The sequence below is a fragment of the Mirounga leonina genome, unplaced genomic scaffold (genome assembly GCF_011800145.1).
Source record: "Mirounga leonina isolate KUSES-001 unplaced genomic scaffold, KU_Mleo_1.0 Mir_150, whole genome shotgun sequence".
Taxonomy (NCBI): Eukaryota; Metazoa; Chordata; class Mammalia; order Carnivora; family Phocidae; genus Mirounga; species Mirounga leonina.
This window is the reverse complement of record NW_023270374.1, coordinates 8955768-8977478: the sequence shown is the minus strand read 5'-3', so window position 1 is coordinate 8977478 and position 21711 is coordinate 8955768. Positions and strand designations below refer to the sequence as shown.

General features: G+C 43.4%; 1 protein-coding gene across 4 annotated transcripts in view; it reads right to left on the bottom strand.

Moving 5' to 3' along the window:
* The window catches only part of KIF16B (kinesin family member 16B), a 296746-nt gene that overhangs the window by 115118 nt on the left and 159917 nt on the right, over positions 1–21711 (bottom strand). For all 4 annotated transcript variants that reach the window (XM_035005811.1, XM_035005813.1, XM_035005812.1 and 1 more), the window contains 2 exons: positions 19148–19230; positions 17642–17730 (listed from right to left, as the gene is read on the bottom strand). In XM_035005811.1, coding sequence (XP_034861702.1) covers positions 17642–17730; positions 19148–19230 — 172 coding nt within the window. The remainder of the gene's footprint in view (positions 1–17641; positions 17731–19147; positions 19231–21711) is intronic.

Below are 21711 nucleotides of genomic sequence, written 5' to 3'. Positions count from 1 at the left end.
TCTTAAAGACTGAAGAGGAAGTTTGGATTTTGGTGCTGGGAGTTTGTGAAGGTTTTATCCAATTATTTTCCTGACATTCAGACATTCTTTAAAGGCTGAGCAGAAACCAGAGACTACCCCAAGGTAGGCACAGGGAAACACATGAAAGGAATAACCTGGCCATTCATTCAGACCCTGTCTCTGCATGGAAAGGCTCTGAGGTCTTTCCTGTGTGCATCATTGGAAACTTTTTTTTTTTTTTAAGATTTTATTTATTTATTTGACAGAGAGAGACACAGCGAGAGAGGGAACACAAGCAGGGGGAGTGGGAGAGGGAGAAGCAGGCTTCCCGCTGAGCAGGGAGCCCGATGTGGGGCTCGATCCCAGGACCCTGGGAACATGATCTGAGCCGAAGGCAGACGCTTAACCGACTGAGCCACCCAGGTGCCCCCATTGGAAACTTTTATTAGAAACCTGAGACTAGCTGCTTTGTAGAGACAGTGGAAGACTACACCACTCCCTCCCCATTTCCGTCTCTTTCCCCCCCAGATCATTGCACAACATGGCAGGTTATCCTACAGTACAGTGACTTACATACAACTGCAATTCAAGGTGCATATATCAAAATAAGGGTCTCACGATGCAACTGAATCTAGGAGGTTGTGAAATTAAACCCCTTTTAGTTAGAAGTCTGAGTTTATGACACAAATATTCCTAGTACTCAGAGTGGTTTTCTAATGAACTTTCAAATCCCTAGTCTAGAAAGCATTCAGTAAAGACTTTCAGGAGCCAGTCTTAAGCCTTTTGTATTGCAAATGGAAAGTGCTCAAAGAAACAAAGATTGCTTTAAAAAAAAAATAGTAAAATTTGATACCATAAGCATTTTAAGTCAGTTTTCTCCCCAGCGTATTTCTCATAACAGTGGTAGAACTTGCTCCAATAAAGGCAGCCAGGACCCCATGTTAAACCCAGGAGACCTACCTGATAGAGCTGCAAGATCACATGAAGCTACAGCTACATGGGGACTCAAGAGATCATGCATTCAACTTGGCACACACCCCTATACCTTGCTCCCCCTTACTATTTTACAGGCCAGGAGACTGAGGTCCCGAGAATATTAGAGACAGGTCCAAGGTGACTGACTTCTTTAGGGGAGCCAGGAGTAAAGCTTGCCTCTTCCTACTCCTCCTCTGTTCTGTTTTTTGTTTTTTTTTTTGTAAAGATTGTATTTATTTATTAGAGAGAAGAAGAGCACAAGCACGGGGAGAGGCAGAGGGAGACAACGGAAAAAGCAGACTTCCCCGCTAAGCAGGGAACACGACGCGGGACTCGATCCCAGGACCTGAGTCGAAGGCAGCTGCTTAACCAACTGAGCCACCCAAACACCCCTCCTCCTCCATTCTTACTTCAACTCTGGAATTCCACTTCACCGCCTCAGCTGAACCATGGTAACTTTTACCCCAGAAACAGCCTTCTGGAAGTTAGCAACGATTTATTATTCCAAGATGTACCTCTCTCTGTTGGACAAACCAGAATAGCGTATCACAGGTGATTACCCTGCCACTCCATTCAGCCTCACATGCCATATAGCCAATAAACCTGTCTCAACACCTACTATGTACAAGAGCAATATAGAATAGATCAAGTGCCTTTGTCTCTTAAGAGCAGATTATAAGTGAAATAAAATATGCATGCATATCAATCACATAGAACATGATGAACCCGAGAAAGTTCCATTTTTAACAGGAGATGGGGTGGAGGGAGAGCATTTATAGCTGCAGGGATGAGAGGACGCCTCACAGAGGAACTGCTGTCGAGCTGGGCCTTGACAGATGGACAGAATAACAATGGGCACAGTGTGGTGAGTGGGTAAAAATCTAGTGGAAGAAAAACAGGAGCAGGAAGACAAAAGATACAAGCAAAGGAAGCAGTAAAGAGAATGTCTGGCTATTGCTCAGAACAAATAAAGGGAAGTGGTGAGAAATAAAACCCAAAGGTAGACCATGGGCAGAATGTCAAAGGCTAAGCTGACACTCTTGGGAGCACCTTCGTGGGCAACCTCTCCTCCCACCAACCTGTGCAGTCCTCTACCCAAGGCACTGAGTACAAAGTACAGGAATTCATTTGTTCAATGTGGCATCCATGTGCCAGGCACTGCCCTAGGCACTGTGGATTCAGCAAAAGGAACCAAGTCCCTGCTATTATAAACCCTCCATTCTAGTGAGGAGGACAGCTAACTAACAATGAGTATGGTATGTGATTAGTGCTATGAAAACAATGAAGCCAGGAGAGAGGATAGAGAGAGAAGGGGACATTCAGGAGAGAGCTAAAAGGAGGGAGTGACCATGAGGATGCATCTGGTGCCAACACGAGGGAGAAGCCAGACCAACGACCAGGAGACAAAGTGTGTGGCATGCTGGGAGCACAGCAAGACCAGCACGGCGAGAGCAGATGGAACCAGGAGATGGTGATGGTATGAGAGCAATTATGGCCCAAGAAGCAGCTAGGGCCCAAACCACTCAGGGCCCTACAGGTGACAGAGGGCAGACAGAGCCCTGCCCACCAGGGCTCCTAGAGGACAGAGACCTGCCTTAATTGACGGTGTATCCTGAGGGCCTTCTGCAAGGCACATAGTAGGTTGTCAACCATGACTGTATGAAGAGTGCTTTAAAGTCAGTGACATGAGGTTCAGAGCCAGACCCCAATTACACAGTCACAGAATACCTGGGCGAGGAAGAGATGCTGTCAGCCAATGTAGAGCTCACTTTCCTTAAGAAAGAACAACTTTTGGTGCTTTCCACCTTTCTCAAGATGAAAGTTACTTAACTGCAGCAAATCAAGAAAATACAAGTAAGTAAAACACTTACCAATACAATCACCATGATTGTTCTGTCCTGGTATACAGCCTTTAGCCTTCCCAGCCACACACATATACACACAGATGAGAGCCAACACGGCTTTTCCTCTTAATGAATATTAAATATTTTTGACAAGTCCCCCCAGATCATTAACTATTACTGTCTAATGTAGTTTAATATCATGCAATTCTAGAATACAGTTACGCCATGATTAATGTAAGCAATCACATGTTGTTGGAAAGGTCCATGGTGGCTGACATATAAAACAGTTGGGTGGGATCTACAGTGGGCAGGCCAAGAAGTTAGTTTAAGAAAAGCTGTGCCTGTTTGTGAGCAGAGAGAAAAGAGAGAGCACACAGGGAAGTCTGCCGATGTGAAAAAGACTTTAAATGCACCACAGCTCCTCCCCCTTCACCGAAGTGAAGAGCTTTAGCGTTACAAATCTGCTTTACACATTTGTACTCCTTTGATATCGCCCGTTGAAAGACAAAATGCTAACACACCTAACCAGCAATGCTTGCAGTGCGTGCCTCTGTCTCGAGCTGGGGGTGAGCACAGGTCCCGGGAGCACCTGTTACACCTCCCGCCGCCTGTCTGCCCACTCCCAGCTGTCCACTCTCATGGTTTTTATAGTCTAGGCCCTCAAACATTCCCTTCCGTATTTCTTTGACATCTCTTCATTCCTCCCCTTGTTGCTTTAATGTAAGCAGCGTCTGCTATCAAATAAAGAGTTCAAGGGGGTGTGGGTTTAGCTGACAAAAAAAGTGGCAAAGGTTTATATAAGTGGATTAACTGCAGTGTAATCAACACTTTGTGTGTGTGGGTGTGGGGTAGAAATATTTTCAAATGTCCTTTATGATTAAGCAAGAGTTACATTTATGATATAAAGAGAATGAAGACTTGAGGCACCCAGGTGGCTCAGTCGGTTAAGCGTCTGCCTTCGGCTCAGGTCATGATCCCAGGGTCCCAGAATCGAGCCCCACATTGGGCTCCTTGCTCGGCGGGAGTCTACTTCTCCCTCTCCTCCCTGCTCGTGCTCTCTCTCGCTATCTCTGTCTCTCTCAAAAAAAAAAAAAAAAAAAATCTTAAAAAATTAAAAAAAAAATGGAATGAGGACTTTTCTTCAGTGGCATGGGGAAAAGTTCACAATAAAATGTTAAATGAAAAAGCTGAATATAGAACTGTATATCTAGTGTGATCTCAATTTTGTTTTTGTTTTTAAGTAGCCTCCATGCCCAGCATAGAGCCCAACACGGGGCTTGAACTCATGACCCTGAGATCACATCCTGAGCTGAAATGAAGAGTCAGACGCTTAACCGACTGAGTCACCCAGGCACCCCAAATTTGTTTAAGTAATCTTTATAATGCATAATTACAATATCTAATGTACAATTAAACATATATATTGTAAATATAAGTAAATATTACAAATGTAAACCAATCATTTTTTGGTGGGCGGACTGTGAATGCTTTGATTACTTTATTCATTTCTGAATGTTTTACTTTTTTGTAATAAGCATTTCGATTTATAATGAGACAAACTACCTGTTTCAAAATTTTTTCTTAATCTACTGTGATTATAGCAATCATTTTACTTCCTTTTTGCTTCTATGAATCTCTGGTTCATTTCCATTTTATCCAACAACGATGACAACCGAAGTAGATCATCAGATATGGGGGTTGCGAACGGGAACTAAACATCTAATGTCACTGATGGGGGCACAGCTACTCAAGGTCAGAATTACGGTCTGTGATAGAAGAAGGGGACAGAATTGCCTCGTCAGGGCAAAACAATTCGCTCACAATCGTTCAGATCAACAATGATTTCTCAAACACCTACTGCGGAGCAGTGACATAGTATCAAGAAAATCAGACCCCTTCACTTGCCATTAAATATATAGACCAAGAGACACAATTATCAACTACCAAGGGCTATAAGGAAAAGACAGAGGATGCTGAGTGAACAGTCAAGATGAAATTCGGATGGAGGTTGGTAGGGCCTCTGTGAAGAAGCAACATTTAAACTGGGATCTTAGAGACTATGCAGACTGTGGCCACGTGAGGAGCTGGTGGACACACAGAAGAGTGTTCTAGGAGAAGGAAACAGCACAGGCAAAGACCCAGAAGCAAGAACAGATATGCACAACTGGAACACTTGACTAAACCAGCAATGAGCTAACAAATTACAGATAGCTCCACTGATATGAGGAATTTGCAAAACAAGATAGAGGATCATAGGGGAAGGGAGGGAAAAATGAAACAAGATGAAACCAGAGAGGGAGACAAACCATAAGAGACTCTTAATCTCGGGAAACAAACTGAGGGCTGCTGGAGTGGAGGGGGGTGGGAGGAATGGGGTGGCTGGGTTGATGGACATTGCGGAGGGTATGTGCTATGGTGAGAGCTGTGAATTGTGTGAGACTGATGAATCAGAGACCTGTACCCCTGAAACAAATAATACATTATATGTTATTAAAAAATTAGAGAGAGCTTATGGTGTGTATTCAAGTTAATACAATGTTACATCAAAGGAAAACCATGCTGCCATTAGGCACTAAGAGGAAATCTACTATCTTGCATCCTTGCCCATAACTACCATTCATCATTTCACCAGGAAAAGCCTCATTTCCTCAGGTGACCTTTACAATTCAGCTTTCGACTGTGCAATTATAAAATGAAGGAAGCAGAAATTCAACCCACTACTCAGACAATACAAATCTAAAGTAACTGAATAAAGACAGATTGTTCTTTGAATTCTATAGCTCATCTTTCTGCCTACTTTGAAAACAGAAAACACAGGAAAGCTCATCGCCTTAAGTGGCTCACAGTGGAATACCATTCAAGGACAAAAAAGAAAACAAAAAAAAAGTCAGTAATTAACACTAATCTCCATTAATGGAGGGAAGAAGCCCACTTCTTTCAGTTGCTTTCATCACATGTTCCCCAAGACTGTATCTTAACAAGCTATTTAAGGCACTCTATAGCAACTGTAAAGTTAGTAAATGATCCATAAAAAGGCAAGACAATGGAAACCAAAAACTGGAGAAGAAATCAGCCTTGCAGCAAAGCAAACTTCTGAAAAATGGCAAAGCCCGATAAAACAAACCAGCAGAGACAAACACAGTAAATAACCATCAACGAAAACTCAGGCTAACTACCAAATCACCAGCAACATAAATATTGCCAACTACATGTATAAAACTTCCACACTCAAGGTCAGCAAGGGAAAAATAGATAAGAGAACCGATAAAGTCCCAGGAAGTCAAGAGAAGAGGGAAGGCAGAGTTAGCAGGGCACTGCCTTCATAGGCAATGTGACCTTTTCTCCCAGGAGATGCCCTGGAGACCACGGCCTCACCTGAAGGTACAAATCCCATCAAGAGTATCTCTAGCCACGACCAGATTCTGGTTCTGAAGCCCCCTTGTACATTTGTACAAATTAAGTGGAAGGAAATGAATTCACTTCATTCACATTTATTAGATGTCTGTTAAGTTCCAGGTGCTATGCTGGGCATTCAGTGAACAACAAATTAGATTCTGTGCCCGTTTTCTGGAAGCTTACAGTCATCCACAGTGAGGTGAAGAGTCAACACAACACAGGACCTGACCCTGTGACTGATGTCTCCTTGCTTTCTCCCTAATGTGAGATATTTATCCTTTCCATTGAAGGCAGGAAATGGGGAAGAACATAAGGAGGAAACAGTGAAGGGGTGGGAGACAGGAAGGAAAATGAAACTACAGTTGACCCTTGACAATGCAGGGATTGGAGTACCAACCACTCACACAGCTGAAAATGTATAACTTATCACTCCCCCAAATCTTAACTAATAGCCTACTACTGACCCAAAGCCTTACTGATAACAAAATTAACATATTATTGACTGTTATATGTATTATATATAGTACTCTTACAATAAACAAGTGAGAGAAAATATTAAGAACATCGTAAGAAGAAATACATTCACAGTAGTGTACTGTATTTATCAAAAAAATCTACATATAAATGGACGTGTGCAGCTCAAAGAACAATCCGTGTTGTTCAAGGGTCAACTGTACTTACTTTCCATGTAATTCAGCCAGTGAGAAGTCCTCACTGTCATCTTGGTGCCTCTGGTTCTTTTGATCCAAATCCCAGAACTCTTCATTCACAACCTAGTTTCTTCCAGCTTTACATTCTGAGAGGCCACCCCTACTCTTCACCTGAAGACCAGGAAGGCTGAAGCTAAGTACAAGCAGCATTCTAGTAGAGCATGTAGCTCAGCACAGGACAGACTAGGTCCTTGATGAATCCTTGGTGATGATTAGGATGCCCAGGACATGCTTCCAGAGAGAGCCACCGTTAACAGGATTCTCCAGAATCCAGTTCCTGTGAATATAGCCTAGAGCTACATCCAGGAGGGTGTACTCACGTTGGTCGAGTCTACACTTCAAGAGGATCCCTCTCCAGTTTGCATGCAACTGGAAACTCTCACACAGTACTGGTAGAAAATGGTGGTGATGTGTGCAACCATTCTATAGAACAATTTGTGAACATGTATCAAAAGCCTTAAAACAATTTATATTTCTGGACTAGTAATTCTTTTTTTTTTTTTTTAAAGATTTTATTTATTTATTTGACAGAGAGAGACACAGCGAGAGAGGGAACACAAGCAGGGGGAGTGGGAGAGGGAGAAGCAGGCTTCCCATGGAGCAGGGAGCCCGATGCGGGCTGAATCCCAGGACCCGGGATCATGACCTGAGCCGAAGGCAGACACTTAACGACTGAGCCACCCAGGTGCCCCTTGACTAGTAATTCTATCTCTACTTTTTTCCCCCTGAGGAAGTAATCATGGATAAACACAAAGATTTAGCTACAAATATGTTCATCCCAATTGTCTGTGATGGCTTAAAACCAGACAATGAAACACCTACCGGTAGAAGATAAGTTATGGAATACCCACAGAATGCTGTATCACAGGGACATTAAAATAATGTAGGGAAATATTTAGGAAAGGAAAAAATAAGTGCAAAAAACTCTTTCAAGTCCAGTATGAAGCTGTCTTGGTAAAAGAACACATATAAATAAGTACGTGTGTGTGTGTGTGTGTGTGTGTGTATAAGCGAGTATATATATGTGTGTCCACACACAGAGAAAGAAAGAGAGAGATGGCTACATAATAGAACAGACAGAGGTACAGACCGGAATATACAGCAACATGTGGATTATGTGTAGTAAGTTCTTTTTTGCTTGTTTGTAATTTCTAAATTTTCCAAACTGAACATATTAAAATAAAAAGTTAGGTTAAAAATAATTATCCCTCGTCCATCTTCATCCCTTGTTTGTTGACAACTGCAGACCATCCTCACTTAGGAGCCTTCCATAGCTACTGACGTCTGGGGTGCCCCTGATGCCAGCCAATTCCCAGCTCAGAATGCCACACTCCATCAAGCTCCTTGGATGGCTTACCAAACACATGTCTGATTTTTGACTTTGATATTTTTGGGCCCAAATGGATTTGAAACCCAGATGTTTCTCCTCTTCAGAATTTAATTATTCAAATGTATCCATTTAAATCAACCCACCACTGGCTAGTGCTTAAAGGATGCTAATGCACAAGTGAAAATTTCTTCCTTTATTTTCAAGACTGAAATGAATTTGGAATGTATATAATTTTGCTTAGGGCACTTTCAAGAAGCTGTGAAAGCTTCCACATCCCGCCAAATTAGCTGTCTGTTTGCAGTCTCAGAGCAAGACAGAGGATGCTTAAGCAGTGGGCTTGGTTTCTTCATAAAGACTGTGCTGGTTGAGGAGGAATGTTTGCCCTGCAGCGAAATTATTTCCTGGCAAAGACCCTGGCTGGGCACTACTCCAAAGTGGAACTAACTCCCAAAGGAAGTCACCGGGCTGCTTTGCCTCATCCAAAATTTCTTTGGCACCAAGTACCACGCGTGTGTGTATACAAATCCTGGTTTCCAGGGAGCTTGAGATGTAGGCCAGCAGTAAGTTCCAAAACTCTGTTAGAAATGATACACCCAACTTTATGTGCCCACTTTGACTGATAAAATGTTCTTGGGAAGCAAGGACTTCAGTCTTATAAAGTCCAAATCTTACTATGATTTAGAGCATGGGGTTTTTAGACAGGGGCTATGTAGAGAATCAGTACATTACCTATTGAACAAAGAAAAAAGAACTGGTTGCTTTCAAGGTAAGTTGGTTCTTACTGCATACAATAATTTGCAAACCAGACATACTTCTTTCAGAGAACGCTGTTTTAAGAGGAACTGAGTACTAAGGAGTAATTTTTAGTCTACTGCAAAAAAACAAAAACAAAAAATCAGGTCTATATGATACCAAAGAAACCAAGAGATAAGTTCACTTTTACCAGTTAAGAAAGCCACAAAAAAGTACACCTTTATGAGTGAAAAATGCAAAAAGATAGGGGCCAGTTAAAAAGTGCAGATACTACAAAGTGTATGGGACCCATTTGAAGCATAGGGCACCTGAACACCTATGAGCAGGCATATCCTCTGCACTGGGAGCACATCCGTTGGCCAAAACGTACACCTCAATGAACATTTGTTAAGTGCCTACTAAGTGGGAGCTTCTGGAGATTAAAAGATGAGTAAGGAATGGTCCCTGCCCACAAGAAGCCTACTGGGAAAGCAGACATAAACATCAGTTAAATGAATCTGAAAAGATTATATGACCAAAGTATGCATAAAATGCCTGTAAGAGAATAAAGAAGAAGCATTTAGCTCAAATCAGAGATGCACAGACTGCTTCTTGAGGAGATCAGTACTGATAGTCAGGCTTGAAAGACAAAGAGGATTGGCCAACGGAAGGAGTGGGAAGGTTTTATTAATGGCTTTATGAACAGATTTTACACAGAGGCTTGACCTGGAGAGAACTGTGAAAGATGTGTTTTGTCCATTTAAACCAAAGCACAGAGTTCAAGGGGGAAAGTGACAGAAGACAATGTTGGAGAACAAAATCATGGATGGTTGTGTTGGAGCTCAGAAGTCATCACATGGGCACTGAGAGGCCAAGACAAACGCTGGGAGGAAGAGATGTCTTAGAGAAAGACGAGGTCACTGCAAAGGGCTAAGGAGGGGTGACTTAAGGTTGGGACACGTTTCCAGGGGCAGGTCAATGAGTCTGTCCTGTGCACTGCATAAAGGAAGTCAGAAATCACCGTCAGGGCCGTGACAGTCACCCTGATGACCCTCCAACATATACCACTCCTCAGGTATTGACCACATTGGCCATTTATTTTATTATTTTTTTAAACTGAGATATATTTGACATATAACATATTAGCTTTAGGTAAACACGTGATTCTACATTTGTAGACACTATGAAATGATCCCCACAATTAAGTCTAGTTACTATCCACCACCATAGTTATAAAAAAATTTCTTGTGATGAGATCTTTTAATATTTACTCTCTTAGAAACTTTCAAATATGCCATACAATAATATTAACTACAGTCACTGTGCTCTGTTACTACATATTACATTATTTATTTTATCACTGGGAGTTTGTACCTTTTGGCCACCTTCACCCACTTCACCCTCCTCCCTGCTGGCAACCACCAGTCTGTTCTCTGTATCTATGAGCTTGGTGGTTTTGTTTTGGTTGATTCATTACATTAGATTCGATGTATAAGTGAAATCATAGGTATTTGTTTTTCTCTTCCTGACTGATTTCACTTAGCATACATAATGCCCTCAAGGTCCATCTGTATTGTCACAAAGGCAGAATTTCCTTCTTTTTTTTATGGCTGAGTAGTATTTCTGGATTGCTGATGAGATAGGGGACACGAAACTCTGCACTAATCACTGGACTTGGACACCTGCTGATCAGAGAATTCTATGAATAGGACTCCCTGCAATGAGATGCAGCACCTTGGGGGGACAGGTCTGGGCTGCACTGCACAGCTTTCCCTAATTTAAAGGCACCCCAGTAATTCCAGTTTGGCATGTGCAAAGACAATGCTCCTGGTATCCTGATTTCTGATAGGCTTTTTACAAAGGTCTTCCCTGTGCAATGAATCATGCTCCAAGGTGACTGAGCCCCTATCTGTCTTACTTACTGGAGCCCCAATACAGGGCTGGACAAATAATGGGCCCTCAAACAGTAGCTCAATGGATGAGGAAAAAGTGGTAGAACTTATGAACATCGATTTCATTCAACAGGGGAATGAAAGCCTTCATCCTGGGGCTTTGACAGGCCACACAGATTCCAGTTTTGCCCCGGGGGTACATGGTGGCTGACAGAGTACTCAAATGCACAGTCACTTCTAAGAGAGAGTTCAAGGCCTGGGGCTCAGTGTTTCAAGATTGTGCTCATTATTCTCCCTGCCTCTTGACAACCTGCTCTTCCTTCCCCTGCCATTTGTACTTCTGCTGGATAGCACGCAACCCCCAACCAATTATCTAAGCCAGAAAACAGAAGGTAGTATCTTTACTTCCCACATCCAATTTATCTAGGCTTCATGACTTCCTGCCCCAAATGGCTCTGGAGCGCATCCCTTCTTCTAGGTTCCTTTGACCGCTGTCTCAGTTCAAGCCCTCACCTCCGCGTAACTTCCCGTAGCTTCCCTGGTGCCCCTGTTACTCAGCTGCCAGAGCGACCCCTCCCAATGTAAAGATGATCACATCTCTCCTCGGCTAGAAAAACTACTTGGATTCCTACCATCAATCAAGTTTTGAGATACCCAATCTTAATGAGCTGATTAAACTGAACTTGGCAGTGCCTGACAGAGGTCATCAGGAAATCAATCCATGTTAGATTTACGTTCATCATTTACTTACTATACTTTTTGGTGGAGGTAAACTGAATTTTGAGATCTTCTTTCTTTATTTCCAGACATTACTTTCCAGATTGGACATTCTTGAGAAAATGGAAGGAAAAAAAAGAATGAAAAAAACCCACAATGAGATACCACCCCTCATACCCATAAGGATGGCCATTATTTAAAAAAAAAAAAAAAAAAAAAAAAAAACAGAAAACAAGTGTTGGGTATGATGTGGAGAAATTGGAACCCTTGGGCACTGTTGGTGGGAATGTAAAATGGTAGAGGTACTATGGAAAACAGGATGGCAGTTTCTCAAAAAACTAAAAACAGAATGACCGTATGATCCAACAATTCCACTTCTGGGTATATTCCCAAAAGAACTGAAAGCAGGAACTCAAACACAGATATTTGTACACCCATGTTCATATCAGCATTATTCATAAGAGCTAAAAGGTAGAAGCAACCCAAGCATCCCTCAACAGATGAATGGATAACTAAGATGTGATGTATACATACAATGGAATGTGATTCAGCCTTAAAAAGGAAGGAGGAAGTTCCGACACATGCTACAACAGGGATGAACTTTGAAGACATTATGCTAAGTGAAATAAGCCAGTCACAAAAAGACAAATACTGTAGGAGTCTACTTATGTAAGGTACCTAAGGTAGTCAGATTTCTGAGACAGAAACTAAAATGGGGATTCCCTGGGCTTGGGAGACGAAGGGAAGGGGAGTTTAATGGGCTTAATGGGAACCAAGTTTCCATTCTTATAAAATGAGGAGTTCTAGTGATTAGCTGCACGATAACATGAAGGCACTTAACACTACTGAACTGTACACTTAAAAATGGTTAAGGCAGGGCGCCTGGGTGGCTCAGTTGGTTAAGCGACTGCCTTCGGCTCAGGTCATGATCCTGGAGTCCCGGGATCGAGTCCCGCATCAGGCTCCCTGCTCGGCAGGGAGTCTGCTTCTCCCTCCGACCCTCCTCCCTCTCATGCTCTCTGTCTCTCATTCTCTCTCTCTCAAATAAATAAATAAATAAATAAAAATCTAAAAAAAAAAAAATGGTTAAGGCAGTAAATTTTATGTTAAGTGTATGTTATCACAATGTAAAATAGAGTGAGGAAATGAGTTACCAAATGCTTATGAGTATATAGAAAATAATTCTCTGTCGTACCTGGGGCCATATATTTTAATCATGGTCATAAATTCTGGACATGCTGATCAGAATTTATAAAAACATGACACATACCCAGGTACCATAGTTGTGCCTACAGACCCTGACCTACCATCTCTCTCCTACTTCTAATCCTACCTGCCCAAACCCCACAGTGCATCTCCCCAAGAAACAGCTGTCTGCTCATCTACTCTTGGCTATTTTTTTTTTCAGTGTGCTCCCTAGCCAGGCCTTAACCTGTGGACTCCTCTTAATGTCCCTTTTATGCTCAGCAGGACTCTCTCCTCCCAGCACTCCTCTGGTCTGCTCACAAAATTTCCCTCTCCCAGAATCACTTCCCTCCTGTCTGCCTCTCCTACTTGCAAACATCTCAGGGCCCAGCACAGAATCCAGTTCATTTATAAATCTTGGAGAGAATTCTCCAGAAGAACTGAGGGGAGTGATTTGGGATTCCTAAGGGGTGGGGGCCTAGGACCAAATCTTCAGTTAATATTCTTCCCCACTTTGTCCTCGCAGCTGAGGGAATACTACAGACTTCCAACAGCATCATGTCCTCAACTACAGAGAAGAAAGCAGTAGACTAGGGGCTTCAGACTGATTTTCACTTAGGACTCCTTATAACCCCCACTAGCCCCTTCCCATACTACCCTTCTCCTGAGATGGGCTCTGGCTATTTATTCCAGGCTGGGTGTGGCTATGGCACTGAGAGTAAGCTGAACAAGGTGGAAACTGGGGGAAATGTCATGATAGGGACATTTGGGTTGAGGACAAAAGGGTTCCTGTGAACCAGGCTTAGGATGAGATTCCACAATGCTGGCTGAAGGCAATCTCCATGTCAAGAAAGATTCCTTCTGGAAGTCTCTGGTTTTCTAAGTTACCCAACACATTAGAAGGCATGGCTACATGAAGAGGATCCCTTCCTAGACCTCCCAGGGGTGGGCTGTTTACACCATCACTCTCTGCCCTGAATCACATACTGCCTGGCCTTCACTCAGAATGGGTTCACAGGCATGTGCCCGTTCTTCCGGGAAAAGAGAACATGCATCTGACACTTACAGATTCTCCACACAGAAGACTCTCAATAAATATGTGCTGATCTGTGGAAGCATCTCAGTGCTACTTTTCCATCTTGAGAAACTAACATGTTCTTGTGTCCAAGCAGCTTATTACTAGATTTAAGTAACTATCTAGCCAGGGTCCAAGTAACAAACATACTTCTTTCAATGGTCTTCCAGTTTACTGCGTGGTAGTTAATTTAGGCTGAGAGTATTTATACTTGTAACATCAAAAAAGGTATAAACAACATGGCGATACTTTAATTCTGCTTCATTTTGCCAAGTTGCTGGAGCAGACACCTCGTGACACCCATAAATCAGAGTAGGAAATTTTTCTCCAATTATGTTTTAATTCATGGGCAATCATTCTCTACAGCAGGTGGCACGTTGAGGGGGGCTAGACGTCAGGGAGCATGAAGTCAGGCTGGTGAAGTATTGAGTAATTTGAATTTGAATTTTTACAAATGAGTACTGCAGGGGTAGCAGAGACAAAATGTGCCTGTGAACTGAAGCCAGGTGAACAGGATGTATAACGGCAGTATTAAATGCATCTAGAACCATCTCCTCAGCCAACTGCAATGCAATCTAACACAGATGCTGTTTCTCACTTGAATTCTCTGATTGCCTTGGTCTAATTAATTTCATCATGAGACCGTCTTCTCATTTTTTGCTTGAGGATCCTGAAGATGACCTTGAGATTATTCAAATAACTGCAGTGGTCAATTTAGGTCAATTTAGGAATTGACCCATGTGACAAAAACATATTCTTTTGCAGAATATGCCATTTTCCACTATTTGGAACATCCATGCCCAGAGAAATTAGTGAAAAACTTTTCCCAGAAGGATCTATGTATCCTACTGAAATTTCACTCTTAATCCGTTTGCTAAACACTTACTAAGCATGTTATGTGAATGACATTTTAAAATACAGAAATTAATATGACAAGCCTCTGACCTCAAAAAACTTCCAATCAAATAGGAAAGACACTAACACGAGCCAAACTCTTGTGCAAACCCTGGCCCACACCGGCCCTCCCTGCCTCCCCATCTCAGGAATGAACACACCATCTGCCCAGCTATTTACAACTGAAACCTGGGCATGACTCTTGATTCCACCACACTCCATCTCTATGGCTACCACCCAGATCCAAGCCACTCTCCTCTCGCCGCCTTTCTGTGGCTCCAGTGCCTTAAATTAAATGTCCCCTCCTCAAAAAGCCCTCCCTGATCGCTCCATCAAATACTGCTCAAGACATTTCCTTTCATTTTCCCTTTCTACACTTATTTGTAATTACCTGTGACTGCCTCTCTTTTCTGGCCAGCTGTAAACTGACCCTGTGGGGGCTGTTGGCAACTGTGCCCCTGGGCTAGAACCCTGCCCCGCCCCCTACAGGAGGCACGCAGAAAAGACATGTTGATTGATGAGTGTCCAGTGTCCCTTACAAAGAAGACCAAAACCAGGATGGCAGAAATGGAGGAATGTACAGTGAGGAGGGAACACTTCCTTTTGACTGGGAGAACAGCTTCTAGAGGAGCAATCCCAGGTACTGTGCTTTAGAGGACAAGTTTGTGCATCTCAAAACGCATGCCAGGCTCCGCAACTAGCAAAAGACAAGCCCCAAAGGCATGGCTAGTCCAGGTAAGTCTGAACAACGGAAAGGATCCCTGAAATGGCTGGAACCCAGAACACAAGCACGGATGTGCTGAGAGGAGAGCACACAGAGGGGAGTGCCTGAGTGACACAGTAAGGGGTTGGAATTTTATTTTTTTAGACCATGGAAAGTCACTGAAAAGTTTTGAGGATGAAAAATTAATATATTCTAAACTACATTTTATAAACACTGAGAAGAACTGTTGTAACTTAAAAACCAGCCAACCACCCAAAATGGCATCACTTTTAAAAGAATTACATACACATCCACCTATATTTGGAGGAGGAGAAAAAAAAAGGTTTGGATCACATCTGTAAATGCCAAAGGAGAGAGGGGCTCACAATTGGTGACCCTGTGTCTCCAAGAGGCTGAGCTGACTACAGATCAGGTTTCGATTTACAAAGGCACTGAAAAGCCATGTTAACATTTCCAAATGGTTTCAAAGTAAAAGGCATGAGGATGGAGGATAACGAAGCTGGTAGCTGGATTCCAGGACTGGAGCCGGGTCCTGGGCTGGGAGATGATTCCAAGCGAGCACGTTACACATTCCAGAACAGTTTAAACAATATTGAACAGATGGGATCGTAATCGACCTGCATATGATATTAAACAAAGTGAGTATATGAATGACTCCATCTCAGCCACAATAAAAGGCTGAAACTACTACAAGGGATCAAAGACCTCTAGCAAAATGTGCCTTCCAAAGCATCGATAACCCAGGTGCTTGGAGGGCTTTACCAATACAGCTTATTCAAGACCGATTTATCTGATGAGCACAACTCTCCTCAACAGCGCTGTAGTAAGATGGGGGAGCTGACCAGTATAGGCAAAGGCAGTTAACTGGGGCTTGTGCTTGCACGAGTTCTGGAGAGAAGGAGAGGCCCAGGAGCCTGCAGCCACGATATTGTACTAACTGCTGGTTGGCTTTTTTTCCCCTTTGGGTTTTTTGTTTGTCTGTTTGTTTTGGCTCAAGCGAGGTGTCAAATCTGGGCTTCAGCTTGCCTATAAAATGAGGAATCCAGAAACATGATCAAAGGTCCCTCCCAGTTGTAAATGCCTGTGACAATGAAGAAATTCCTTGCAGGCACACCTGCTTTCCACAAACCAGGGAAGGGACCTGAGCCAAGGACGAATGCCTCCCAGCTCATCCAGGCTCAGTATCTGTGAGACGTGCTGAGGTGGGGGTAGGGGGGTGCTCAGGCAAGGAACTGGCCCCAGATCTGAATACGCCCCCAGCTGGAGAAAAGGCAGGTAGTGACATGGTCACTGCATGGGCCAGGCATCAGTAGGTGTGGACTCCTACCACAGCTCTATGAGACCGTGGGCTGGCAAGCCGGGATAAACTCTCCACATGTCAAACGGGGATGGAGTCACAGTGAGGATTATGAGACAACAGATGTAAGATGCCGGACATACGGCCACTCCTCGGTACCGACAGTCCTAGAAGACGTCGTTGTCAGTTTTATCTCACTTAGCTGTTGCATTTACCTCCGCTGCTTTCTAGGACATTCTCTCTGTAGGAAAGATAAAATTATGGAGCCTCATGAAACTGGGAATGACCCCAAAGTCCTTTCTTCTGGTTCCCTGTTCTTAGGCATTTTCACCGTCACCACGTCAGCCACGCTGGCTGCCCAAGGTCACCCAGCCGCGAAGTCCATCTAAAACACTGTCATTTGTGTCCTCAGGGTCCCCCCAGCAGCTGGAAGTAGTGAACATAACTTCCCGCGCTCCTGGATGCCTAAGAATCAAAGTTCTCTGTTATTACAGTAAGTTTATAAAATGAGTTGAAAGTGCCTAAGACCAGGGGATCATGCACTGAGTAACCAAAGAGCCAATTCTAAAATATTAGACAATTACAAAAATGATAACAAAGCCTGTAACAGTCTTCACTAACGCTTCTTATGCTGTGAAGCAAAAAAATCCGAATACACAATCTCATTTATGTCGTGATTACAACGAAGTACAATTATGTACATACAGAGCAAGCACTGGCAAGCGACTTGGAAAATGACGGGGCTGACTTGCTACGGGGGCGCAAGGCGCGACTACGGAAGTTTCATTTTTATCGAGTGACTTGAACGGGGTTGGCACAATAAACACAACAGTGACAGTCACAGGGAAGGAGGCGCTGACGTTCACTTACCCTGGGTTATATAACATGACCGCTGACAGGTTCTCACAAGACTTGGAGAGGTCAGTCATGGACAAGCTGAAGGAGGACAGAAGGCCACTCTAAGAGCAGACACAGGGCAGAGCGGTTACCTTAGTGGGGAAGAGAGGGCCAGTGCCCTGGACTCACTGCTTCCACCTTGTGAGAAGCAATGAGGTGCATACACCCATTAGCACGCACCACAACTGGTCTATGGGTCGGGGGGGCACATCAGGGAGAGCCGGGCAATGGATGCCTCTCAAACCCAAGCCTCAGCTAGGCACAGTGGGGTGCTAGGGCCCCAAAATGTCCAGACCAGGAAAGCTAGCCAAGAACTGCGCCACCGCGGGGATCTCCGTGACAATGCTGCGCAAAAGTGGAGGGAAGGGTCACCCTCCATTGCATGTCTTGTTCTCAGCAGCACTCACTACCAGTACTGAGGGACCAAGGTGAGGAGGGAGAGGGGAAGGGAGATCCAAAAAGGAAGTGCTTAACCTGTTTGCTTCCATGGGAAGCTACTGGCAAATATATCTTCCTCCCTCTCTCCCTCTGCAACTGTGAACCAAATGGGACCCTCCAGGGAGACCCTGGGCTGCAACAGATAAGAGGCTTCACTGGCAGCCCCAGAGAAGGCTGGGATTTGCAGCTTTGTTGTTATTTCCCATTGAAGGCACTGGCACCCCTGAGCAGCCCTCACGGAAGGAGGCTGACTTGCAGGGGGCTATGTGACTCAGGGGTGAAGGGCAAACACTAAAGGTCAGCAGGTCAGGGCTGCAGCACAGGCTGCCACTTGCTGGTTAGGGAACAAGTTAGTCTCAGTTTCTCTTCTTGGTCATCTATGACATGGGGGTAGGAACAGCTGCTAGGTGGATAAAGCAGTAAAATATGTGTACAAGTTTTATACAATGCCCGGCTCACAGAAATGTTAGCTGTAGTCTTTACTTTCCTCAGTCTAAGGACAGTACAGTGTCCCTAGACAGATTTCTCTCTCATCTCTTCCTCTCTCTCTCTCTCTCTCTCAGGTCCTCTACCCAACTCCCCCACTCAGCATTTAAAGTGCCCTCTGGATGTCCCTATCCAACCAACTGTCCTAAACTCACCCCCTCTCTGCTTCACACCCCAACCAAAAGTCCAACTCACTGTGGCTGAAAATAAGAAGTGAGCAAACTTTTGAATGAAACTGATTCTGATATTGGGTTAACTCCTAAAACAGATCCTCACAAGTGGAAGTCACCCTCCACTTAATGCAAAATAATGCCCAACTCCTTTGGGGGGTGGAGGGGTAAAGAGAAGGGTCTAGAAGGAGCCATTTCTCCTTCTGCTCTGGAATTTACCAGCTTGCTCTCCTACTTGATCAGACAATCATCTACTGAGCAACAACTCCCTAGAATTAGTGCAGGCTACAGAATGACTTTTCTGGTTCCATACTCCAGAAAATCAAAATCAAGCCCCAGCCCCACCAGGATCAGAGTTGGCTCCTGGAGATTTTATGCTGCTCACCTTCCTCTTCTCCCTGAGCTTGGCAGCCTCCTTAGGATGGTTAAAGCGAAACATATTGGTTCTACCCAAGAGTATCACAGCACCTAAGAACATACAAAAACACAAGTAAGCAACTTGGTTGGTTGACAACATGATATTGTGGAATTTTACAGTTGAAATGTAATTTCCAGTGCACTATAAAACAGTAATAATAAGGGAAAGCCTTAGTCTCCAAAGTCTGCTTACATAAGCCAATTTTAAATCTGCAAATATTCTGATTTTTACAGCCGAGTGTCACAATACTCATGTTACCAAGGCAGAAGTGATGGATTCAAGCATTATATTACAAGATTTAAAACTTAATATCCAGATAATTATACTTTTGATTGTTGAGAAGAAAAAAAGAAATACATTCTGCAAAGTGATGCTGTAATACCAAGCAAAGCGTATGGACACAAATTTGGGAAATGTTTATTAATGCCAATAAAAGAAGAGATCCCAAAGGAAAAAGTGCTTTCAAAAGAAAACATGATGAAATCGGCAGAGTCCAGGTAACTACTACTAAAATCTACTTCAGAACTTGACAGAAAAGAAATTGTGTACATGTAGGGTCCGTTTCCATGTGGAAACACTGCTTCTTGTGAAAACCTGATTAAAATTAAGATGGCCACATCAGACACATGAGAAAGGCTCCCTTTGATCGATCAGCATCCTGCTTGTTTGGAAAATGACTGCAGAAGAGGCAAAAGAATTCAATGTAAAAACCCAAGGGCAACAAAAACGTTAGGTGGGGGGCACATTTCACCATGATTAAGCAAATAAGCAAACAAACACTTTCTACGGTCAGAAGTGTTCAAAGCTGGCTTGGGTGCCAAGGAAGGCAGTGAGCTCCTAGTCACTGGAGACACGTAAGTAAGGGAAGCAATGTTCCAGAAGAGATTCACTATGTTTATCTGGTTCCATCCACACCTGAGAGTCTACCACACCTCAGAAAGAGAACCCCACGTTCAATCCTTGCCCTGAAAAAGAATGCAACTTATTTGTGAAGACAGAACACACACTGAAAGTCTACCACGCAAGATGGCAAGTGATGAGGTGTTGAGCATCTAAGTGATGCATGCCAGGCTGCCGTAGGTGGGGATACACCTAAGCTGGGTCTCACATGGCAGCTAGAGGACAAGAAAGGTGGTTCCAGTTTGGGGTAACCATGGGGAAGGGGTAAGCCTCAGCAGAATGGGCCTGTCATGTTGGGAGAGGAGGGAGTCAAGTCCACCCAAAATGCAGAGCATCAGATACAGCAGCAAGAATAGATACTGGATAGATGACACAGAAACACACCGTGAGGACCTGGAGAGCCAGGGTGGGGAATATGCACCAAATGCCATAAACTGATGGCCAGAGAAAAACTTCAGCTCATAGATGTTTGGTGTGCCCCAGGAAACTTTTAAAAACTGAAATTATTAGGGGCGCCTGGGTGGCTCAGTCGTTAAGTGTCTGCCTTCGGCTCAGGTCATGATCCCGGAGTCCTGGGATCGAGCCCCGCATTGGGCTCCCTGCTCGGCGGGAAGCCTGCTTCTCCCTCCTCAACTCCCCCTGCTTGTGTTCCCTCTCTCGCTGTCTCTCTCTCTCTCTGTCAAATAAGTAAATAAAATCTTTAAAAAATAAAAAAATTAAAAAACCCTGAAATTATTAGCTGCCAACAGTTAAAAATCTGCAGTTTTCACATAAAGCTCTGAGTTTCTTTCTGATTTCCCTTCGAAAACTAGAAGGTACAGTATCAGTAGATCTTATTGCCACTTGGCAAAAATCCCTGGGCTACTGAAGGCTGCCTCTTTTGGACAGGGCATGTGACCTCTGAGTGACCACGGTCACCAACCTCGTCCCTTGGCTACTATTTCCACCTGGATCCTGCAAGTAATACCATAGCCCCAGGTAGTTATTTTAGAGCTTCAGACCAGTATATCCACCTGCCTACTCAACATATGGCTTCATATTCTCAAAGGAGTTTCAAATTCAGTATGGGACGGGTTTAGATCATAACCCCAGGGAACAACTGAAGGGTTGGTTCTGGTGGTTGTCATTATTTAGTGGAAAAGGAGTCAATATGGAAAGAAGAACACAGTTTCAGTAGACCTAGAGGGATAGCAGTGGATATTAACCAACCTACAAACTACGTATCCCCCCTCATATAAAATTGCGTTCGTATATTTTCCAGTTATGGAAAGGCACCATGACCATAATTAAGAAAGGTGCTTTCCATGCCTCTTATGACCACGGACTCAGAACTGGGTGCCATACAGAGAAGTCAAAAGTTAAGCAGCCATGTTTAGGATATATATATATATATATATATATATATATATGTATTTAATGCTCTCAAAGTGAAATTAGAGATTAATAAGGCAATCACATTCAGTGTGTTAATTACATTTAATACAATTCTTTTTTTTTCTGTTAATCAAATGCCCAGCCATGCATTTTGAAAATTGCTAAAATATGTCAATGGAAAAATAGAATGATATTTCAGAGACATATTTCATATCATATTAAATCACTGAAAATAATCTTGCCACCCGTGTATTTAC